We start from the raw sequence: 19,457 nt of genomic DNA on the forward strand, positions 1-19,457 counted from the left end.
CAATTGTAAATGTGATTGTTTTCTTAATTTCTTTTTTAGATAATTTATTGTTAATGTTTAGAAACACAGTTGATTTTTGTATTGATTTTGTGTCCTACAACTTTACTGAATTTGTTTATTAGTTGTAACAGTTTTTTTGTGAAGTCTTTGGGGGGGGCGTGTGTGTGTGTATGTATGTGTGTTTGTGTGTGTATCTCCTGTCATGTGCAAATAGAAACAGTTTTACTTCTTTTCAGATTTGAATGCCTTTCACTTCTCTTTCTTGCCTAATTGCTCTGGCTAGGGCTTCCAGTACTATGTTGGATAAAAGCGGCAAGAGTGGGCATTCTTAGAGGAAAAGCTTTCACTTTTTCATTGTTGAATATAATGTCAGCTGTGTGCTTGTCATATATGGCCTTTACTATGTTGAGCTATTTGCCTTCTATACCTGTTTTTTTGAGAGTTTTCATCATAAATGGATATTGAAATTTGCCAAGTGCTTTTTCTACATCTATTGAGATGATGATAAGATTTTTTTTATCCTTCAGTTTGTTAATGTGGTATGTCACATTGACTGATTTGTGGGTGTTGAACCATCCTTGTATTCTAGGTATAAATCCCACTTGGTCAACAAATTAGGCCCCTGGACCCAATTCCAACGTGTGTATGTGTGTGTGTGTGTGTGTGTGTGTGTAGGTTTCCCCACACCAACAAGTAGTTCTCTGACATTAGCAGGCTATTCGAGAATTCAGCTCAATTCTGATATTATCAGAGATAGCATCAGATTGCACAGGTAAAGGGCCCAGTTGCACAAGACCACCTTCCACTTCAGATGCAGTTGCCAGCCCAGGTTGTTGCCTGTGCTTCTGACTAACTAGTTACAAATTGGGGGTTCCCACAACTCCCTCCTTGGCTTTGATTAATTTGCTAGAATGGCTCACAGAACTCAGGGAAACATTTTACTTTCTAGATTACTGGTTTATTATAAAAAGATGTAACTCAGCAACAACCAGATGGAAGAAATGCATAGGGCAAGGTAGGGGGAAAGGGTGCAGAGCTTTCTTGCCCTCTCAAGATGTGCCACTCTCACCTGATCTCCACATGTTTACCACCCTGGAAGCTCTCCAAACACCATCCTTTTGGGTTTTAAGGGAGGCTTCATTAATAGGCATGACTGATTAAACCAGTGGCTATTGTCAAGTGATTCAATCTCCAGACTCTTCTCCCCTCCCTGGAGGTTAGTGGGATGGGACTGAAAATTCCCATCCTCTAGTCACATGGTTGGTTCTCTTGGCAACCAGCCCCTACCCTTAGGTGAAGTCTAAAAGTCACCTCATTAACATAACAATAGATACCTTAATAGCTCTCTTCACTTAGGAAATTCCAAGGGTTTTAGGAGCTCTGTGTCAGGAATGGGGTCCAAGGCCAAATACATATCTTATTATAAATCACAATATCAGTCATGGTATGTGATCTTTTTAATGTATTGTTGAATTTGTTTTGCTAATATTTTGTTGAAGATTTTTGCATCAATATTCATCAGGGATATTGACCTGTAATTATCCTTCCTTGTGGTATCCTTGTCTGGTTTTGGTATCTGAGTAGTGCCGCCCTCATAAAATGAGTTTGGAAGTGTTCTCCCTCTTCTATTTTTTTGGAAGACTGAGGAGGATTGATATTAGTTCTTTAAGTGTCTGGTAGAATTCACCAGTGAAGCCATGTGGCTGGACTTTTCTTTGTTGGCAAGTTTTGATTACTGTCTCAATCTCCTTGCTAGTAATTATTCTATTCAGATTTTCTATTTCTTCACGATTCAGTCTTGGTTGGTTGTATGTTTATAGGAATGTATCCATTTCTTCTAGGTTGTCCAATTTGTTGGTGTATAATTTTTCATAGTAGTCTCTTATGATCATTTGTATTTGTATGGTGTCAGTTGTAATATGTTTCCTCTTTTATTTATAATTTTATTTATTTGAGATTTGAGCTCTCGCTCTCTCTCTCTCTCTCTTATTAGTTTAGCTTATCAATTCTTTCTTTCATGGAATGTATTTTTTTTTTTTTTTTTATCTAAAAGGTCATCACCATCGCCAAACTCAATCATCTAGGTTTTCTCCTATGTTATCTTCTAGGAGTTTTATAGTTTGTAGTTTAAATTTAGATTTAGGATCCATTTTTGAGTTAATTTTTATGAGGGGTATAAGGTCTGTGTCTAGAATCAGATTTTTTGCATGTGGATGTCCATGTGTTGAAAAGACAATCTTTACTGTATTGCCTTTGCTCCTTTATCAAAAATCAATTGACTATACTTAGGTCTATTTCTGGTCTCTCTGTCTGTTGCAGTGGTCTATTTATCAATATCACACTGTCTTGATTACTGTAGCTTTGTGTAAATCTTGAAATCAGGTGGTGTCAGTCCTCCAGCTTTGCTCTTCTCCTTCAATATTGTATTGGCTATTCTGGGTCTTTTGCCTCTCCATATAAACTTTAAAATTGGTTTGTTGATATCCACAAAATAACTTGTTGGGATTTTGACTGAGATTTCATTGAATCTATAGGTCAAATTGGGAAGAACTGAGATCTTGACAATATTGAGTCTTCCTATCCATGGATATCCTCCATTTATGTAGTTCTTTGATTTTGTTCATCAGAGTTTCATATTTTTTCTAATCTAGGTCTTGTACATATTTTATAAGATTTATACATAATTATTTAATTTGGGAGGTACTTGGTATCTTCTTTTTAATTTCAAACTCCACTTGTTCACTGCTGGTATATAAGAAGGTGATTGGCTTTTGTATTTTAATTTGTATCCTGCTACTTTTCTATAATTGCTTATTAGTTCCAGTTTTTTTATCAATTATTTTGGATTTTCTACATAGATAATCAGTTAATCTGTGAACAAAGACAGTTTTATTTGTTTATTTTTTTTATTTTTATTAAAAAAAAATTTTGGCTGTGTTGGGTCTTCGTTGCTGTGTGGGCTTTCTCTAGTTGCGGCAAGCGGTGGCTACTCTGTTGCGGTGCGCGGGCTTCTTGTGGAGCACAGGCTCTAGGCACGCAGGCTTCAGTAGTTGTGGCTCACGGGATCTAGAGCGCAGGCTCAGTAGTTGTGCCGGACGGGCTTAGTTGCTCCACGGCATGTGGGATATTCCCGGACCAGGGCTCAAACCCATGTCCCTGCATTGGCAGACGGATTCTTAACCACTGCACCACCAGGGAAGTCCCAACAGTTTTCTTTCTTTCTTCCCAATCTGTGTAGCTTTTATTTCCTTTTCTGTTCTTACTGCATTAGCTAGACTTTATAATGAAGTTGAAAAAGTATGGTGCAGGGGGACATCTTTGACTTGTACCTGAACTCAGTGGGCAAGCTTCAAGTTTCTTACAATTATTATGATTATTAGTTGTAGGGTTTCTGTAGATATTCTTTATCAGTTTGAGGGAGTGCCTCTCTATTCCTAGTTTACTGAAAGTTTTTGTATTGAATGGGTTTGGATTTTATCAAATATTTTTTCTGCATTTACTGATATGATCATGTGATTTTTCCTTTTAGCCTATTGATGTGATGAATTATATTAATCGATTGATTTTCAAAAGTTGAACCACCCATGCATATCTGGGACAAATTCCACTTGAGCATGGTATTTAATTCTTTATACATTGTTGGATTCTAGTATTTTGTTGAGAATTTTTGCATCTATGATCATCAGAGATATTGGTCTCTAAGTTTTCTTTGCTTGTAATGTCTTTGTCTGCTTTCAGTATCAGTGTAATTCTGGTCTCATAGAATGAGTTAGGAAGTATTCCCTCAGCGTCTATCCTCCAAAAGAGATTGTAAAGAATTGGTATAATTTCGTCCTTAAATGTTTAGTAGAATTCACCAGTGAATTCATCCAAGCCTGGTGCTTTCTGTTTTGAAAGATTATTACTTATTCATTCCATTTCTTTTAAGAGATGTAGGCCTACTCATTTAGTCTTTTTCTTCTTGTGTGAGTTTGGGCAGATTGTGTCTTTCAAGTATTTGGTCCATTTCATTTAGGGTATCAAATTTGTTGGCATTAACTTGTTCAGAGTACTAATTTATTATCCTTTTGATGCCTTAGGATCTGCAGTGATGTCTCCTCTTTCATTTCTGGCGTTAGTAGTTTGTGCCCTCTCTTTTTTCTTAGTTAGCCTGGCTAGTTGATTTTATTGGTCTTTTCCATAACCACCTTTTGGTTTCATTTATTTTCTCTATTGATTTCCTGTTTGCATTTTCATTTGATTTCAGCTCTAATTCTATTTTTTCTTCTACTTACTTTAGATTGAATTTGCTCTTCTTTTTCTAGTTACCTGAGTTGGAAACTTGGATTATTCATCTTAGATATTTCTTTTTTTTCTAAATATATATTCAGTGCTATAAATTTCCCTCTAAGAACTGCTTCACTGTATTCCACAAATTTTGATAAGTTATGTTTTCATTTTCATTTAGTTTAAAATAATTTTAAATTTCTCTGGAGGTTTGTTCTTTGATTTGTGTTACTTAGAACTATGTTATTAAATCTCCACATAATTTGAGATTTTCAAGTTAACTTTCTGTTATTGATTCCTAATTTAATTCCATTGTGGTCTGAGAACAGACATTATATGACTTTTGTTCTTTTAAATTTGTTAAGGTATGTTTTATAGCCCAGAGTATGGTCTGTCTTGGTGAATGTTCCATGTGAGCTTAAGAAGAATGTGTGTTCTGCTGTGGCTGGATAAAGTAGTCTATAGATGACAATCATATTCACTTGATTGATGGTTTTGTTGCATTCAGCTATGTTCTTATAGATTTTCTGGCTGCTGGATTAGTCTATTTTTGATAGAGGGATGTTGAAGTCTCCAGCTATGATAGTAGATTCATCTGTTTCTCTTTACACTTCTATTAGTTTTTTTCCTCACATAATTTGACAGTCTGTTGTTAGGCCCATACAAGTTAAGGATTGTTATATCTTCTTGGAAAATTGAACCCTTTTATCATTATGTAATGAGCTACATATTCCTGATAACTTTCCTTGCTTTGAAGTCTGCTGTATTTGAAATTAATATAGCTACTCCTGCTTTCTTTTGATTAGTGTTAGCGTGGTATATTTTCTCCATCCATTTAGTTGTTGTCTTTTTTTTTTTTAATTTATTTTATTTATTTTTGGCTGCACTGGGTCTTTGTTGCTGTGCGCAGGCTTCCTTTTGCTGTGGTGAGTGGGGGCTACTCTTCATTGCAGTGCGCACGCTTCTCATTGTGGTGGCTTCTCTTGTTGCATGGCATGGGCTCTAGGCATGTGGGCTTCAGTAGTTGTGGCAGGAGGTCTCAGTAGTTGTGGTTCACAGGCTCTAGAGAGCAGGCTCAGTAGTTGTGGTGCACGGGCTAGTTACTCCATGGCATGTGGGATCTTCCCAGACCAGGGATTGAACCAGTGTCCCCTGCATTGGCAGGTGGATTCTTAACCACTGTGCCACCAGGGAAGTCCCATCCATTTAGTTTTAATCTATATGTGCTTTTATATTTAACATAGGTTTCTTGTAGACAAGGTATAGTTGGGTCTTGTTTTGATCCACTCTGTCAATCTCAGTCTTTTAATTGATGCATTTAAACCATTGAGGTTCAAAGTGATTATTGTTATAGTTGGACTAATATCTATTATATTTATTACTGCTTTATATTTGTTGTCCTTGCTATTTGTTCCTCGTTTTGTCTTCTACCCTTTTTCTGCCTTTGGTGGTTCTAACTGAACATTTTATGTGATCTCATTTTATCTCCTTTCTTGGCATATTTGTTACACTTCTTTTTTTTCACCTTTTTTAGTGTTTGCCCTGGAGTTTGCAATATACATCGGCAGCTAATCCAAATCCACTTTCAAGTAACACTACACCACTTCACAGGTAGTGTGAATACCTTATAGTAACAACATAATCCTAATTCCTCCCTCTCATTCCTTATAGCATTGCTGTCATTCGTTTCACATACATATGAGCATATGTAAGCATATACATACACATAAACATACATAATTGAGTACATTGTTCATATTATTATTTTTGAACAATTATCTGTTACCTCAATTAAGAATAGGAAAAATAAAAGTTTTTATTTTGTCTTCATTTATTTCTTCTTCAATGCTCTTCGTGTAGTTCTGAGTTTCTGACCTATATTATTTTCCTTCTTTCTAAAGAACTTCTTTCAACATTTCTTACAAAGCAGGTGTATTGGCAACAGATCCTCTCAATTTCCATTTGTCTGAGAAAGCCTTTATTTCTTCTCCACTTTTGAAGAATAATTTCACAGGGTACAGAATTCTAGATGGTTGGTTTTTTCTCTCAACACTTTTGTATGTCATTTTACTCTCTGCTTGCTTGCGTGGTTTCTGAGAAGTTGGATGTAATCTTATCTCTGTTCCTCAGATATTTCTTTTCCTCTGGCTTCTTTCAGGGTTTTTCCTTATCTTTAATTTTTTTTTTTTGGTAGTTGCAAAATGATATGCCTAGGTGTAGGATTTTGGCATTAATCTTGCATGTGTTTTCTGAGCTTCCTGGAATTGTGATTTGGTGTCTGACATTAATTTGGGAAAAGTCTCAGTCATTATCATTTCAAATATTTCTTCTGTACCTTTCTCTCTTTCTTCTTCTGTTAGACCCATTACACATATGCTGTATTTTGTAGCTGTGCCACATCCCTTGGAAATTCTGTTCTGGTTTGTTTCAGTCTTTGTCATCTTTGCTTTTCAGATTTCAAGGTTTCCATTCATATATCCTCTAGGTCAGAAATTTCTTTTCCCACCAAGTCTACTTATAAGCTCATCAAAGGCATTCTTCATTTCTTTTACAGTGTTTTTTTATCTCTCATGTTTCTTTTTTGGTTCTTTCTTAGTATTTCCATCTCTCTGCTTACATTGCCCATCTGTTCTTGCATGCTGTCTACTTTATCCATTAGAGCACTTAGCATGTTAATCATAGTTCTTTTTAATTTCCAGTCTGATAATTCCAACATCTCTGCCATGTCTGGTTCTGATTCTTCCTCTGTCTCTTCAAATTGTGTTTCTTTCCCCTTTTGGTATGTCAAGTAATTTTTTTCTTAATAGCTGGACAAGATGTGTACTAAGTAAAAGGAACTGCTGTAAATAGGCTTTTTGTAATGTGGTGGTGAGATGTGAGGGGAGGGGAAGTGTTCTATAGTCTTAAGATTAGGTCTCAGTCTTTCAGTGAGCCTGTCTGCACTGGGAACTTCATAAGTTTTTCTCAGTTTTTTCTTCCTCTTAAGTGGGATAGTATGCCTAGAGCTGTCTGGAAGTGGTTATTTCTTTCCCCCTGGTCAGTTAGGCTCTGATAATACTCCTGAGGTCAGGCCTTGTTAAGAAAAACAGAGAGCTCTGTTGTATTTAAAAGTGATTCCCTTTCCCCTCTTTCTGCCTAAAGCAGGGGTGACTTTTTCTCTGATATTTACTATGTGAACCTGGTGGGAACTCCTGGAGGTAAATCTCACAGTATTGTGGGGGCCCCTCTAGGACTGAGTCTCCCTGGAGTGTTGTTTTTTTTTTTTTTTTTTTGCGGTACGCGGGCCTCTCTCTGTTGTGGCCTCTCCCATTGCGGAGCACAGGCTCCGGACGCTCAGGCTGAGCGGCCATGGCTCAGGGGCCCAGCCACTCCATGGCATGTGGGATCTTCCTGGACCGGGGCACGAACCTGCGTCCCCTGCATCGGCAGGCGGACTCTCAACCACTGTGCCACCAGGGAAGCCCTCCCTGGAGTTTTTAACTCTCAGAGTTGTTCACACTGACCCTCCAGTCATTTGCTAATTCCAGTTCAGGTTTTCCTACCCAGCACTGGTGCCTGTGGTGGTTTCTACTTGTGGATCTCTGCTCCAGTCAGCCATGATTCCCTGTATTCACTTACCTATTATCTCCAGTCTCGGGGACCAAGGTTTGCCCTGTATCCTCCCTTCTCTTAAGGATGCAAGAAGAGTTGTTGATTTTTCAGTCTGTTCTGCTTTTTACTTTTGTTAGGATGAAGTGGTGACTTACAAGCTCCTGATATGCAGAATGGGAAACCAGAAGTCTCTATGGTACATTTTTTAAAAACATTAACTACAGTACCATTTTTTAAATTGACACTGATTCATGATCATCACCACGTATTTAGGCAGAGAACAAATTCTTTGTTTGGTTTTTTGGAATTAAGAGTCCAAAGTCCACACATTGCATTTGGTTGATGGGTTCACAAATCTCTTTCAATCTATAGGTTCCTTTTGTTTTGCAAATTATTTCTTGAAGTAATTTTGTTGCTTTTCCCCACTCTCAGGTTACAGAGCATGCTACCACCTTGAGTGTGATAAAGGGTGCATTTGCCCCCTCAACCCTCCACCGACTTAAGATGCTCCCTTAGTCATATACAGTCATCTCTCAGTATCCATGGGGGATTGGTTTCAGGATGCCCGTGGATACCAAAATCCACAGATGCTCAAGTCCCTTATGTAAAATGGCAGAGTACAGTTGGTAGTACAGTTAACCCTCCTTATCCGTGGATTGAGTTGTACTTAATTTCTGTATGCATTTAGGCCTGTTTTATTATTTTCTGTTCTGTTTCTTTGGCCTATCATATATTTACACATCAGTACCACTTTGTTTTAATAACAGAGTCTTTCTAATATAAAGTAAGGCTATTTCCCACTCATTTCTCTTCTTTTTCTGGGTTTTTCTGGCAATTCTTGATTGTCTTATCTTTCAAGTAAACTTTGAAACCAATTTGTCTAGTTCCAGGAAAGTCAGCTCATGTTATTTGGAGGGAGGCTCGTGTTGAATATGTAGATTAACCGAGGAAGAATGGACAACTTTATGATGTTAAGGGTTTCTATCCACCTATCCAAGAACACTTATGTTTTTCCATTTTGTTCAGGTTTACTTTTATGATCTTAAGGAGTCTTTTACATATTTTTCACATATAGGTTTTAGACATTTCTTATTCCTAATGGTTTCATTTATTTATTTATGCTGTAGTAAGTGGATCTTCTTCCCATTTTCAAATTGATTTATTACATTTGGAAAGTGAACAACCTCAAAGCTGCCATCATTCTTTCAGAAGAGGTAGTTACCAATAGAGTATTTGTTGTTTTTCATAGATAATTCCTAAAAATTATAATGTATATTTTAATTTCATTTTTTCGAAAGTTATAACTCAGGAATTTGTTAAGGGAAGACTTAGAAAGAGATATAGAATGTTAAATTATTTGATGCTTTAAAAAAAGGTCAGGGGCTTCCCTGGTGGCACAGTGGTTGAGAGTCCGCCTGCTGATGCAGGGGACACGGGTTCGTGCCCCGGTCCGGGAAGATCCCACATGCGCTGAGCGGCTGGACCCGTGAGCCATGGCCACTGAACCTGCGCGTCCGGAGCCTGTGCTCCGCAACGGGAGAGGCCACATCAGTGAGAGGCCTGCATACCACCAAAAAAAAAAAAAAAGGTCAGAACATAATTTTCATGGTTAAAAATATGAAGTCTTTTTTTCTGTCTACTTTAAACTTATGTCAAAATTTATCCAAGAGTCTGAACTTGCTGAGGAGTCTGATCAGTTATCTTTGTTATTTATGTAAGATATTGGGTAATAATCAATCTGAAAGTCTGTATAATGTGGTAAGTGTGCTCCACATGCATGTGTCCGTCACATAATTTACCTGAGTACACACTGCAGGTTCTAGTGGCTCACCCCAGCAAATTTCATTTTTTACCCTCCAAAGCAATTATTCACAGTATTTACTTTTAAGTAAAATGCTCTTTGCATTTCACCTTGGTAGCTCTATTTCTGATTTATTTAGTAATACATCTTATTGAAGAATATGGTCTTAACAATTTGTATTTCCATTTTTTCAACAAGAGTTGAATTAAAGGGAATGAGAAGGAGAATGCCCCTTGGTATCCTCTGTGAAACCCCACAAAGTTGCATCAGAAATTACTGGCGAGAAGGAGGCCTGCTTAGAGAATAGCCACTCTTCCTCGACCAGCAGTGCTCAGATGGAAAGCTGAGGGTAGCGTTTCCATGAGTAGACCTGAACTCCTTTGCTATTTATTTTACTTGTGATAGCATGTTCTCCCTCAGTAACTAATAAAATTTATTTGGTTTGGAAAATTATGTCTGCTAATCCACAGGGGACAGACTGTCGAGAAACGCTGGGTGGTCTTCAACTTGTCCAATTCTTATGGCTTCAGCTCAGCAAGTTCCGCAAGCAGTGGCGTAAGGGCTGGAGCCTTTCCATGGACACTTTCCCATAGACAGAGCATCCCAGCCACATGTTGACACGGGGAGGCTGATTCACATTACCACCTCCTCACTGGTACCCCCTTTTCCCCAGCCCCTTGAAGAGTTCCCCAAATGTGCTGCGTGGTCATTTAGAAACCACGTACTTTCTTTGACCAAGGTGCCCTGCCCTGTGTTTAGCCTTCCAACTATTTGCTTACCACAATCACCAGTGGAATTTCATCTGGTTTACAATTGGTTGGGTGTCTTTGGCCTTGGCTTCCAAATACAGTCATGTATTTTCAGAAATGGGCAGCCTGTCTTCTTTTAAACAGCAGATGCTTGCTCCTCTCTGCAGTTTAGATAACCTAGAGGAACTTTATAATTTCTTGGCTTAAAAGTCAAACCAAACTCCTTAAGTCTATCCCTGGGGTTGCCGTAATAGCCACCTGCAGGCTGCACATTGTGTAAAACCTTTCTGGGAGGGCTGCTGCAATCCTTTCATAAGTTTGTGGAGTACAAGTAATTCTGCATGACATGGACTCTAAGGTAAACATAAATCTATTGCTTCAGAAATATTGAGAAGTTTGATAACTAGTTGGAGAATTTTTTCTACATACTGGAATGAATGAGCCAATGAACAAATGAAAGAAAGAGTGGGTGTGTGACTGCCCAAGCAACTGACCGCATGCAGTAACTGTGAGTGTCAAATAGAGTGACGATACACTTATAAATTGTAGACCGTGACACTTTTGAGAGTTAAAAGAGGTACCTATTATAATTATGGTGGGATAACAGACACAAACCTGTCCCAGGCACACTGGAACATATTTAAATGGGCCTAGTGCCTATAAAATGTTTAGCACGGTGCCTGGCACCCAAAATAAATACTCAATAACTGTTAGCTTGTTGCTGTTATTATTGTTGTTGACTTTAATAATAATTATATTATTTTTGATAATGTTTTATTAGGTTTTCTCAAGCTTATATCTTTTCCTCCTAATGAAATTATCACTGAACTAAGTCCAGATGTAGCTAAATTTCCATTGCTGAAAAAGCTAATACAGCCTTCAAAGATGCTAAATAAGAAAAAAATAAATTACAAGAAAAGGCTAACCTTCAACCAAGCTTCTAGTTTTGTGTTTTTTTCAGCTCCGATAAGAAAAAATCGCTTTAAGGCTTTAAATCTGGCAATCCAGTGGTTAGGACTCGGGAACTAAGATCCCGAAAAACGTGCAGCACGGCCGGAAAAAAAAAAAAGAAAGAAAAATCAGGCTTTAAATATTGTCAGTATAAGTGAATGTCTAAACGAAGAAAAGCTAGTGTAATACCAAGGACAAAAAGTTAGCAAAGCAGTAGTAGTAACTAATACTCCCATTTCTATCTATCCTGGCATCCTCTTTTTTTTTTCTTTTTTTTTAGTCTTACTAAGATATGATCACAAAATTAGTTATTGAAAAAGTTTACTTTTCAAGTAAAAACCTGCTGATACTGATTTGTAATAGACATTCCAGTATGTTCAGATTTGTACATTTCCTTTGATTGGTATTGCTGCTCTTTGCTTTAAGAAGTGACTTCTCTGCACATATAAGTGATAATGATGGCACAGTTTCCTCAAATTTGATATACTTCTTCGATCAAGCTTTCATGGAAATACACCTTTGAAATGTAATAGAGAATATTCTTTCCGGGTCCTTGGAATTAAGTAGTTCTCCAAAAAAGTTGGTCCTGATTTCTTTGGGCTACTCTGGCCGCCCAGGCAGCCCTTGATCTCTTTCTGGTTTGGAAAGATGGAACACTGCCTGTGTTCCTCTTGAGTAAGGAAGCTCCTTTCTCTCCTCTACCTCTCAAACAGTGTTAGAACACATTCCCTACCGATGATCGCCGCCCTCCGGAACCTCTCTTGCAAAGTATTGAATTCCATATTCTGGTTTTGCTATAAAAAACATTTGGAGCCAAAATTATTTAATAAGCATCTGGACCAATTTCTTTACCTAATTACATCTTTTTCAAGAGGATGGGGTACACAACTAACTCACTAAATTTAGTATTTAGGGAAACAAAGTACAGTTTTTTAAATGTCCAGGAGGCATCTGTCCAGAAGAGTCTAATAGCAGGAGAAGTTGGACAGGGTAGAGTGTCCTCTCCAGGCCTCTCCTGCTCTGTGTCAGAAATTATAAAACAGCTATAATGCAGAAAACTTCCTGTGATTATTAGGTAGGAATTTTGGAGAGCCAAGTTTTTAATCTTAATCTATTTTTCTTGAATTTGTCATTTTGATCAGTATCCAGGCTAGATGGATGGAATAACTATAGACAGAGTAGGAAAAGGACAGCCTTAGAGTTTCTGTAACTAACACATGTTGAATAGAATGAAATTTTTCAGTGTCCCTAAAAACGTTTTTCTTTTTTTACTTTATTGGCTCTTTAACATTTCCACAGAAATATATACATTTTATCAGGTCAGGTCAAACAATGCAGAAGTATATACAGAAAATGTCAATTATCCCCTCCTTATCACACTGTAGTACTTCTGGTAACCATACCTTATATTCTTGTAAACATTAGAAATCTATGTGAAACAATTTTCTCTCTTTTTTTAGTAAGCTTTTTTAAAAAAAGGAAAACAGCATTGCATCATACACATGACTCTGGAACCTGTTTTTTAACCAACATATCTTGGGTATCCCTCAAGGGATATAGATCCAATTCATTATAAAATAGGAACATATATCCTGTTATGAATGGACCTTAATTTATTTAGCTATTTGCCAATGGATACATTCAAGTTGTTTCTAATTTTTTCTTTAGAATATTGCTGCAATAAATACCTTCTAACTAATGCTTTTATTTCTGCCAGGCAGATTCACAAAAGTATGGTTATGATGACTAGGGATATGTGTATTTTACAGTTTATCAGGTGGTATCACATGACTTAACCAAAAGGGCAAAGCCATTCCCTGTCCCACTTCTGAGAACACCCATATCCTATACCTGCTTTAGCACTGGATGTTATCATTCATCTAAACATTTGCTGATGTGAGCATGAAAAAATGATACCTCCTTGATGTGTTAGTTTACCCTTCTATACTATTAATAAGGTTGAAAATCTGCATATTTTTATTAGCCATTTGCACTTCTTCTTTTATAATTTGCCTTCTTTTTTCCTGGTTTTATTGAGATATAATTTATATATAATGTAAATTATATATAATTTACATTTACAGTCCAGCCAAATTCTGTTATGCAATATATTAAGATCATGTTGCTTTGGTAATTTCTTCATCCAAGATTAATTGTAGTTAAGTCTTTGATGTTTTAGAGAAAATTTGATTTTTTTTTTTGTTAATAGATGATTCAAATACTAAACATGAGCCCATGGATTTAATCATTTACAGCAATTAGTAGAGTGTGCTATGAATCAAGGGTAATAAAAAGACAATTGTTAACATATACATTTTTCAAACTGTGTCTGAGAATAGAACAAAAATATGTACTTAACTGATTTGAGTATAGAACTTACACAACTCTTATATAAATTTGTAACTGAGCAATATCTTTTAATTCAGATATTTGCTAGAGCTACCATTTTACACTAGCTTCCTTTTACATTTGTTCATATCTATCTACTGTTCATCATTCTTAACAGCTTCTGTCTCTGTGCACTGGGCATCACTCGGCCACCATGACCTCATGATAGAAATTACACTGTGCATATTGCTGCTCAGAGGGCTTAGGAATGGGACTGCCTCTGAAGAACTCTCACTGAAGTGAGAAACTTTTCTAATGATGTACATATTTATTTCACATAGAACCTCAAAAAAGATAAGTTGTGATGAGAGCAGGTGTTATTTGGGAAGGGAGGGGCCACTGTGCGGCCAAGCTCTTCCCCCTGCACCTCAGAGCTTCCCTGCCTCCCAGCGGCTTTCTGGCTCTGAGACAGAGGCTACAGACACCCTCTCCCTACTCCCAAGGGGTGTTCTTCTTCCTCAAGAAAGCTGGACAGAAATCCCTTCCCAGGCGTCTGTTAATGTGGCTAAAATTGGCTGATAGCCTGGACTTTTGAAAAGACTTCCCTAGACACTGAAGGGAGTGAACACAGAGTCCAGGCATCTGGCTCACCCGGGAAAACTGTCTGCTCTCACCCCTGTACCAGGCCCCAGCTTCTGAGCAACATCCTCCACTCTCCTGCCTGCAGAGTGGAGAGGCTTATGTATGACTTGAGGCTGAGGACTGGCTCCAGCACCAGACCTCCTAAGTTCAAATCGTGGCTGTGAGCCCTCGGTCCCACTCCAACCTCAAAAAATAAGGATAATAATGGTACCTGTTTTGAAGGGTTGTTATGAGGATTAAAATACAAGTAAAATGCTTAGCATTGTTCCAGGTGAGACCTTAATAAATGGCAGCTACTGGCCCTTTAGCCTCTCCAGCTCCTCTTCATCCAGCCCATCAGCAGTCAGCCTAAAACACCACCTTTCAGGAACACACAAGGCCACCACCCTGTGTGGCTTCCTGTTGTCACTCACTCCTAGCACAGCCATACCTCTGAAGACCAGTCTGCAATGCTGGCTGCACTTCCACTCTTCTCCTCATGGACTCTGCCTTCAGCTTCCATCACTCCATCCCCATCCAACACTTTTCTTGGGGAGGTCACAAAGGGCCTGCCCGATGCAGCGCTCGTGCTCCCCTCCGCATGTCCTCAGCCTCTCCGCAGACTTGGTCACAGCTGGACTGGCCTTCTCTTCCTTGGTGACATGGTTCTCTGCTTCTGTCCCCTGTCTGTCTGGCACTCCTCCTTCTGTCTGCAGCTCCTCCACCTCTTCCTTTACCTGTTGAAACTCCTTGGGGCACAGACCTGGGCCCTCTCCCCACTCAGACCTCTGTCCCTCAGAGTTCTCCTCCATTCTCTTGCTGCTCCATGCCAGCTGACAGCTCCCTAATATAGATCTTCAGCCCAGATCTCTCCCCAGAACTTCCAACTTGGATACTCAAGGACCTGCGTCATACCTCTGTTGGATTGTGCCTCAGACGTTCTAAATTCACACACCCCAAACTAAGCTCTCAGTAAATCCTTCACAAATCTTTTCTCCCCTTCTTTCCATTGAGTAAATGGTATGTCCGTCCATCTTGCCGCTCAAGAAACTTGCGACAGCCTTGATTGCTACCTCATCTTCACCAGCTCTCATCAAATTCATTGCCAATATCTCTTGATATTACTGCTAGACTACATTATCTCTCCTTCTCCAGTGCCACCCAGGTCCAAGCTAACACCAGCTCCCCCCGGAAATCTGCACCCACCCTGAACTGAGTTCTCCATGCAGCAATCAGAGTGATCTTTGAAATGTAAATTGGATCGTGGCACTTCTCCGTTTAAAACCTTCTGGTCCAGGGCTTCCCTGGTGGCGCAGTGGTTAAGAATCCGGCTGCCAATACAGGGGACACGGGTTCGAGCCCTGGTCTGGGAAGATCCCACATGCTGTGGAGCAACTAAGCCCGTGCGCCACAACTACTGAGCCTGCGCTCTAGAGCCCGCGAGCCACAACTACTGAGCCCACGTGCCACAACTACTGAAGCATGCGCACCTAGAGCCCATGCTGTGCAACAAAAGAAGTCACTGCAATGAGAAGCCCGTGCACCGCAATGAAGAGTAGCCCCTGCTCACCGCAACTAGAGAAAGCCCGCGTGCAGCAACGAAGACCCAATGCAGCCAAAAATAAATAAATTAATACATTAAAAAAAAAAAACCTTCTGGGCCAGAATAAAACACCAGACCCTTGCCTTGCCTGTGGTCCTGCACAGCCTCATCACAGGCCGCCTCACCTTTGCTCTCTTCTGACACAGCTGCTGTTCCCTCTGCTGAGGTGCTCTTCCCACTACTCTTCACCTTGCCTATCCCACCAAGCTAGTCTCTAGCTAAACTCAACTGGAGAAGCTGTCCCTGACCACCTGATCTAAATTGGGCCCCTCCTGATATTCTCTTTTTCCTCAGCCTGTCCTTTTCCTTCATTGCCTTTATCACAATTTGGTGTGTGTGTGTATATATATATGTATGTATACCTCCCACTGGGCCCTAAACCGCTAAGGATACAGATTAGGTCTGTTTGTTCCCAGTTGTTTGGCCTGCACCCAGCACATTGAGTGCCACACGGGAAGTGCTTAGTCATCTTCCTTGAATGCGTGACTACCAGCTCCTTGCCATCGAGTATAACGGGTGCTGGTGGCATGGGAATGGCAGCCCAAAGCACTGGTGCCGCAATAGAGGACATCCATAGTGTGGCCCCAGAATGTGCCAGGTGATACGAGTTTGGGGCACCATGGCAGTTCTTCATTGCCAGGTATGGAGAGGTGAGGGAAGGGGGTCCTGTAAGACTTCCCAGAAGAGCTGATGCTCAGGGTGAGATGGGAGTTATAAAGAGGGTCGGATGAGGGCCATGCCTCCCTCCCTTTCTCCTGCCCTTCTGCCTGCTCCTGTGACAGACCCTACAATTCTTCAGCCTCTTCCAGTCTTGCCCCAGAGTTAATCTAGGACAAGGTCTACAGGAGTTAGGCTATGGGAGAAGAACAAAAAGAAACTACTAGAAATTGCTACCCTGTGTCTTCGCCTATTCATTCCCTGCCCCTGTACCCATTCCCTGGGCTTCATGCCAGCTCCTGCAGAGAAATGGCCCAGAAGTGATGGTGAAGGGAAAGACCCTGAAGGGGTTGTTGGGTAATGTTGGGTAATGTGTCCCCAGCTTTCATTTTTCTTATTAAAAGCAGTAAATATCTTTAGTAGAACCTGGAAAAGCACTCTGCTCTCTGTGGTCCTGCAGGTGAAAGGGCAGGAGGCCTTGGAAAAGCAGGGCCGAGAGAAGAAAGCCAAGTTCCACCAGGCCAGAATAGGCTCAGCATTCACAGGGAGGGCCCCCCCGCCGGTGACTCAGAGTTATACAGATGTCCCCCTAGTGCTCCCTCCCAGGAGAAGTAGAATCCCTAATTCACTGACCTGACATAGGAGGAATCTCCAAATACATTATCCTATAGAAATGTAACTATACAAAATGGTTAGGGTCTATAGTGTATCATGCTGTGGATCAACCAGTCCAACCACCTTTTATGAAATTATTACTAAAGAAAATTTTCAACAGATTTACAAATACAGTGATTAAATATTTACTATGTGCCAAGAACTGTCCTACGTACTCACTGTACATGTGTTATTATTGCATTTGATCCTTCTGACAACACTAGGAGGGGGGTAGGCCTGTTTTACAGATGAGTAAACTGAGGTTTAGAGGTTAAGTAACTTTCCCAAGGTCATATAGTGAGCAGGTGGTGGCTCTGGGACTCAAACCCAGGGCCGACTCCACATTTTATACCATTATGATGCACTTTCAAACATAACTGTTTCTTAAATTAGGGACTGCATTTACCTGGATATCTCAAGGCCTTTTTCCATCACATTTTTTATCACTCTCTTTCTTCCTTCACTATATATTTATTTGTCCTTTTGAAAGCATTTTTTTTTTCTTGAGTTGAAGTGGAAGCATATTTGCAAAGGGATACTTGGTACATATTCGTTGATACTATAAATATTAACTGCTACTATGACCATAATGAAAAAAAGTCACAGATTGGATTTGTTATTGCATTTTGAACTCTTTCTTTTTTTTTTTTTTTTTTTAGAGTATAATTGCTTTACAATGTTGTGTTAGTTTCTGCTGTACAGTGAAGTGAGTCAGCTATATGTATACCTATATCCCTTCCCTCTTGGACCTCCCTCCCACCCCCCCAATCCCACTCATCTAGGTCGTCACGGAGCACCGAGCTGAATTTCCTGTGCTATACAGCAGGTTCCCCCTAGCTATCCATTTTATACATGGCAGTGTATCTACGTCAAACCCAATCTCCCTATTCGACCCACCCTCTCCTTCCCCCACTGTGTCCACATGTCCGTTCTCTACATCTGTATCTCTATTCCTGCCCTACAAATAGGTTTATCTGTACGATTTTTCTAGATTCCACATATATGCGTTAATATACGATATTTGTTTTTCTCTTTATGTCTTACTTCACTCTGTATGACAAACTCTAGCACCATCCACATCTCTACAAATGACCCACTTTCCTTTTTATGGCTGAGTAATATTCCATTCTATATATGTGCCACATCTTCTTTATCCATTCATCTGTCGTTGGACATTTAGGTTGTTTCCATGTCCTGGCTATTGTAAATAGTGCTGCAATGAACATTGGGGTACATGTGTCCTTTTGAATTATGGTTTTCTCAGGGTATATGCCCAGTAGTTAGTGGGATTGCTGGGTTGTATGGTAGTTCTATTTTTAGGTTTTTGAGGAACCTCCATACTTTTCTCCATAGTGGCTGTATCAATCTACATTCCCAACAAGAGTGCAAGAGGGTTCCCTTTTCTCCACACCCTCTCCAGCATTTATTGTTTGTAGATTTTTTGATGATAGCCATTCTGACCGGTGTGAGGTGATACCTCATTGCAGTTTTGATTTGCATTTCTCTAATGATTAGTGATGTTGAGCATCTTTTCATGTGCCTCTTGGCCATCTGTATGTCTTCTTTGGTGAAATGTCTATTTAGATCTTCCGCCCATTTTTTAATTGGGTTGTTTGGTTTTTTGATGTTGAGCTCCATGAGCTGTTTGTATATTTTGGAAATTAATCCTTTGTCAGTTGCTTCTTTTTTCAGTGACTCATTTGTATTAAAGTTTTGTTTATTTCTTACTGAAAGGAAGAAGATTTCTCTCCCCACGTCAGCTATACTCTGCCTCTGGCTTCGGCACCTTCCCAGCCTTGAAAATACAGTGCTGCATCTTTTTGAAAAGCTTATGTCCAGTGACAGAAATTTTCTGAGGAGGATCGAATGCTTTATGAAAGATTCATCGCTGGTATGTACTGGGTTTTGATGAGGAGAAAATCCTTAAAGACGATGCTGGGTATCATTTCTTTTAGTCAGCACAAGCAGAAAAAAATGTAAACTTAAGAGTGATTGGCACCTGTTAAAATAATCATCTATCTACATTTTATTTTTGAAATGCCTAATGTAGGGGGCTTTTCTGCATACTTAGAGCATGTATTAAAAATAAGGTGAGGGAATTCCTTGGTGGTCCAGTGGTTAGGACTTGGTGCTTTCACAGCTGTGGCCCCAGGTTCAATCCCTGGTCGGGGAACTAAGATCCCACCAGCCCACAAGCTGAGTGGCATGGGCAAAAAAAAAAAGGCAAGCTTCGAGA

At 39.5% G+C, this 19,457-nt stretch overlaps 1 protein-coding gene across 1 annotated transcript in view; it reads left to right on the forward strand.

Moving 5' to 3' along the window:
* Positions 1–19,457, forward strand: part of FANCC (FA complementation group C) — a gene marked incomplete at both ends in the record, with an annotated part of 187,923 nt that overhangs the window by 133,178 nt on the left and 35,288 nt on the right. Inside the window, one exon of the mRNA XM_079706296.1 lies at positions 18,956–19,112. Within this exon, the coding sequence (XP_079562422.1) occupies positions 18,956–19,112 (157 nt within the window). The remainder of the gene's footprint in view (positions 1–18,955; positions 19,113–19,457) is intronic.

Source organism: Hyperoodon ampullatus (assembly GCF_949752795.1).
Source record: "Hyperoodon ampullatus genome assembly, chromosome: 6".
Classification (NCBI taxonomy): Eukaryota; Metazoa; Chordata; class Mammalia; order Artiodactyla; family Ziphiidae; genus Hyperoodon; species Hyperoodon ampullatus.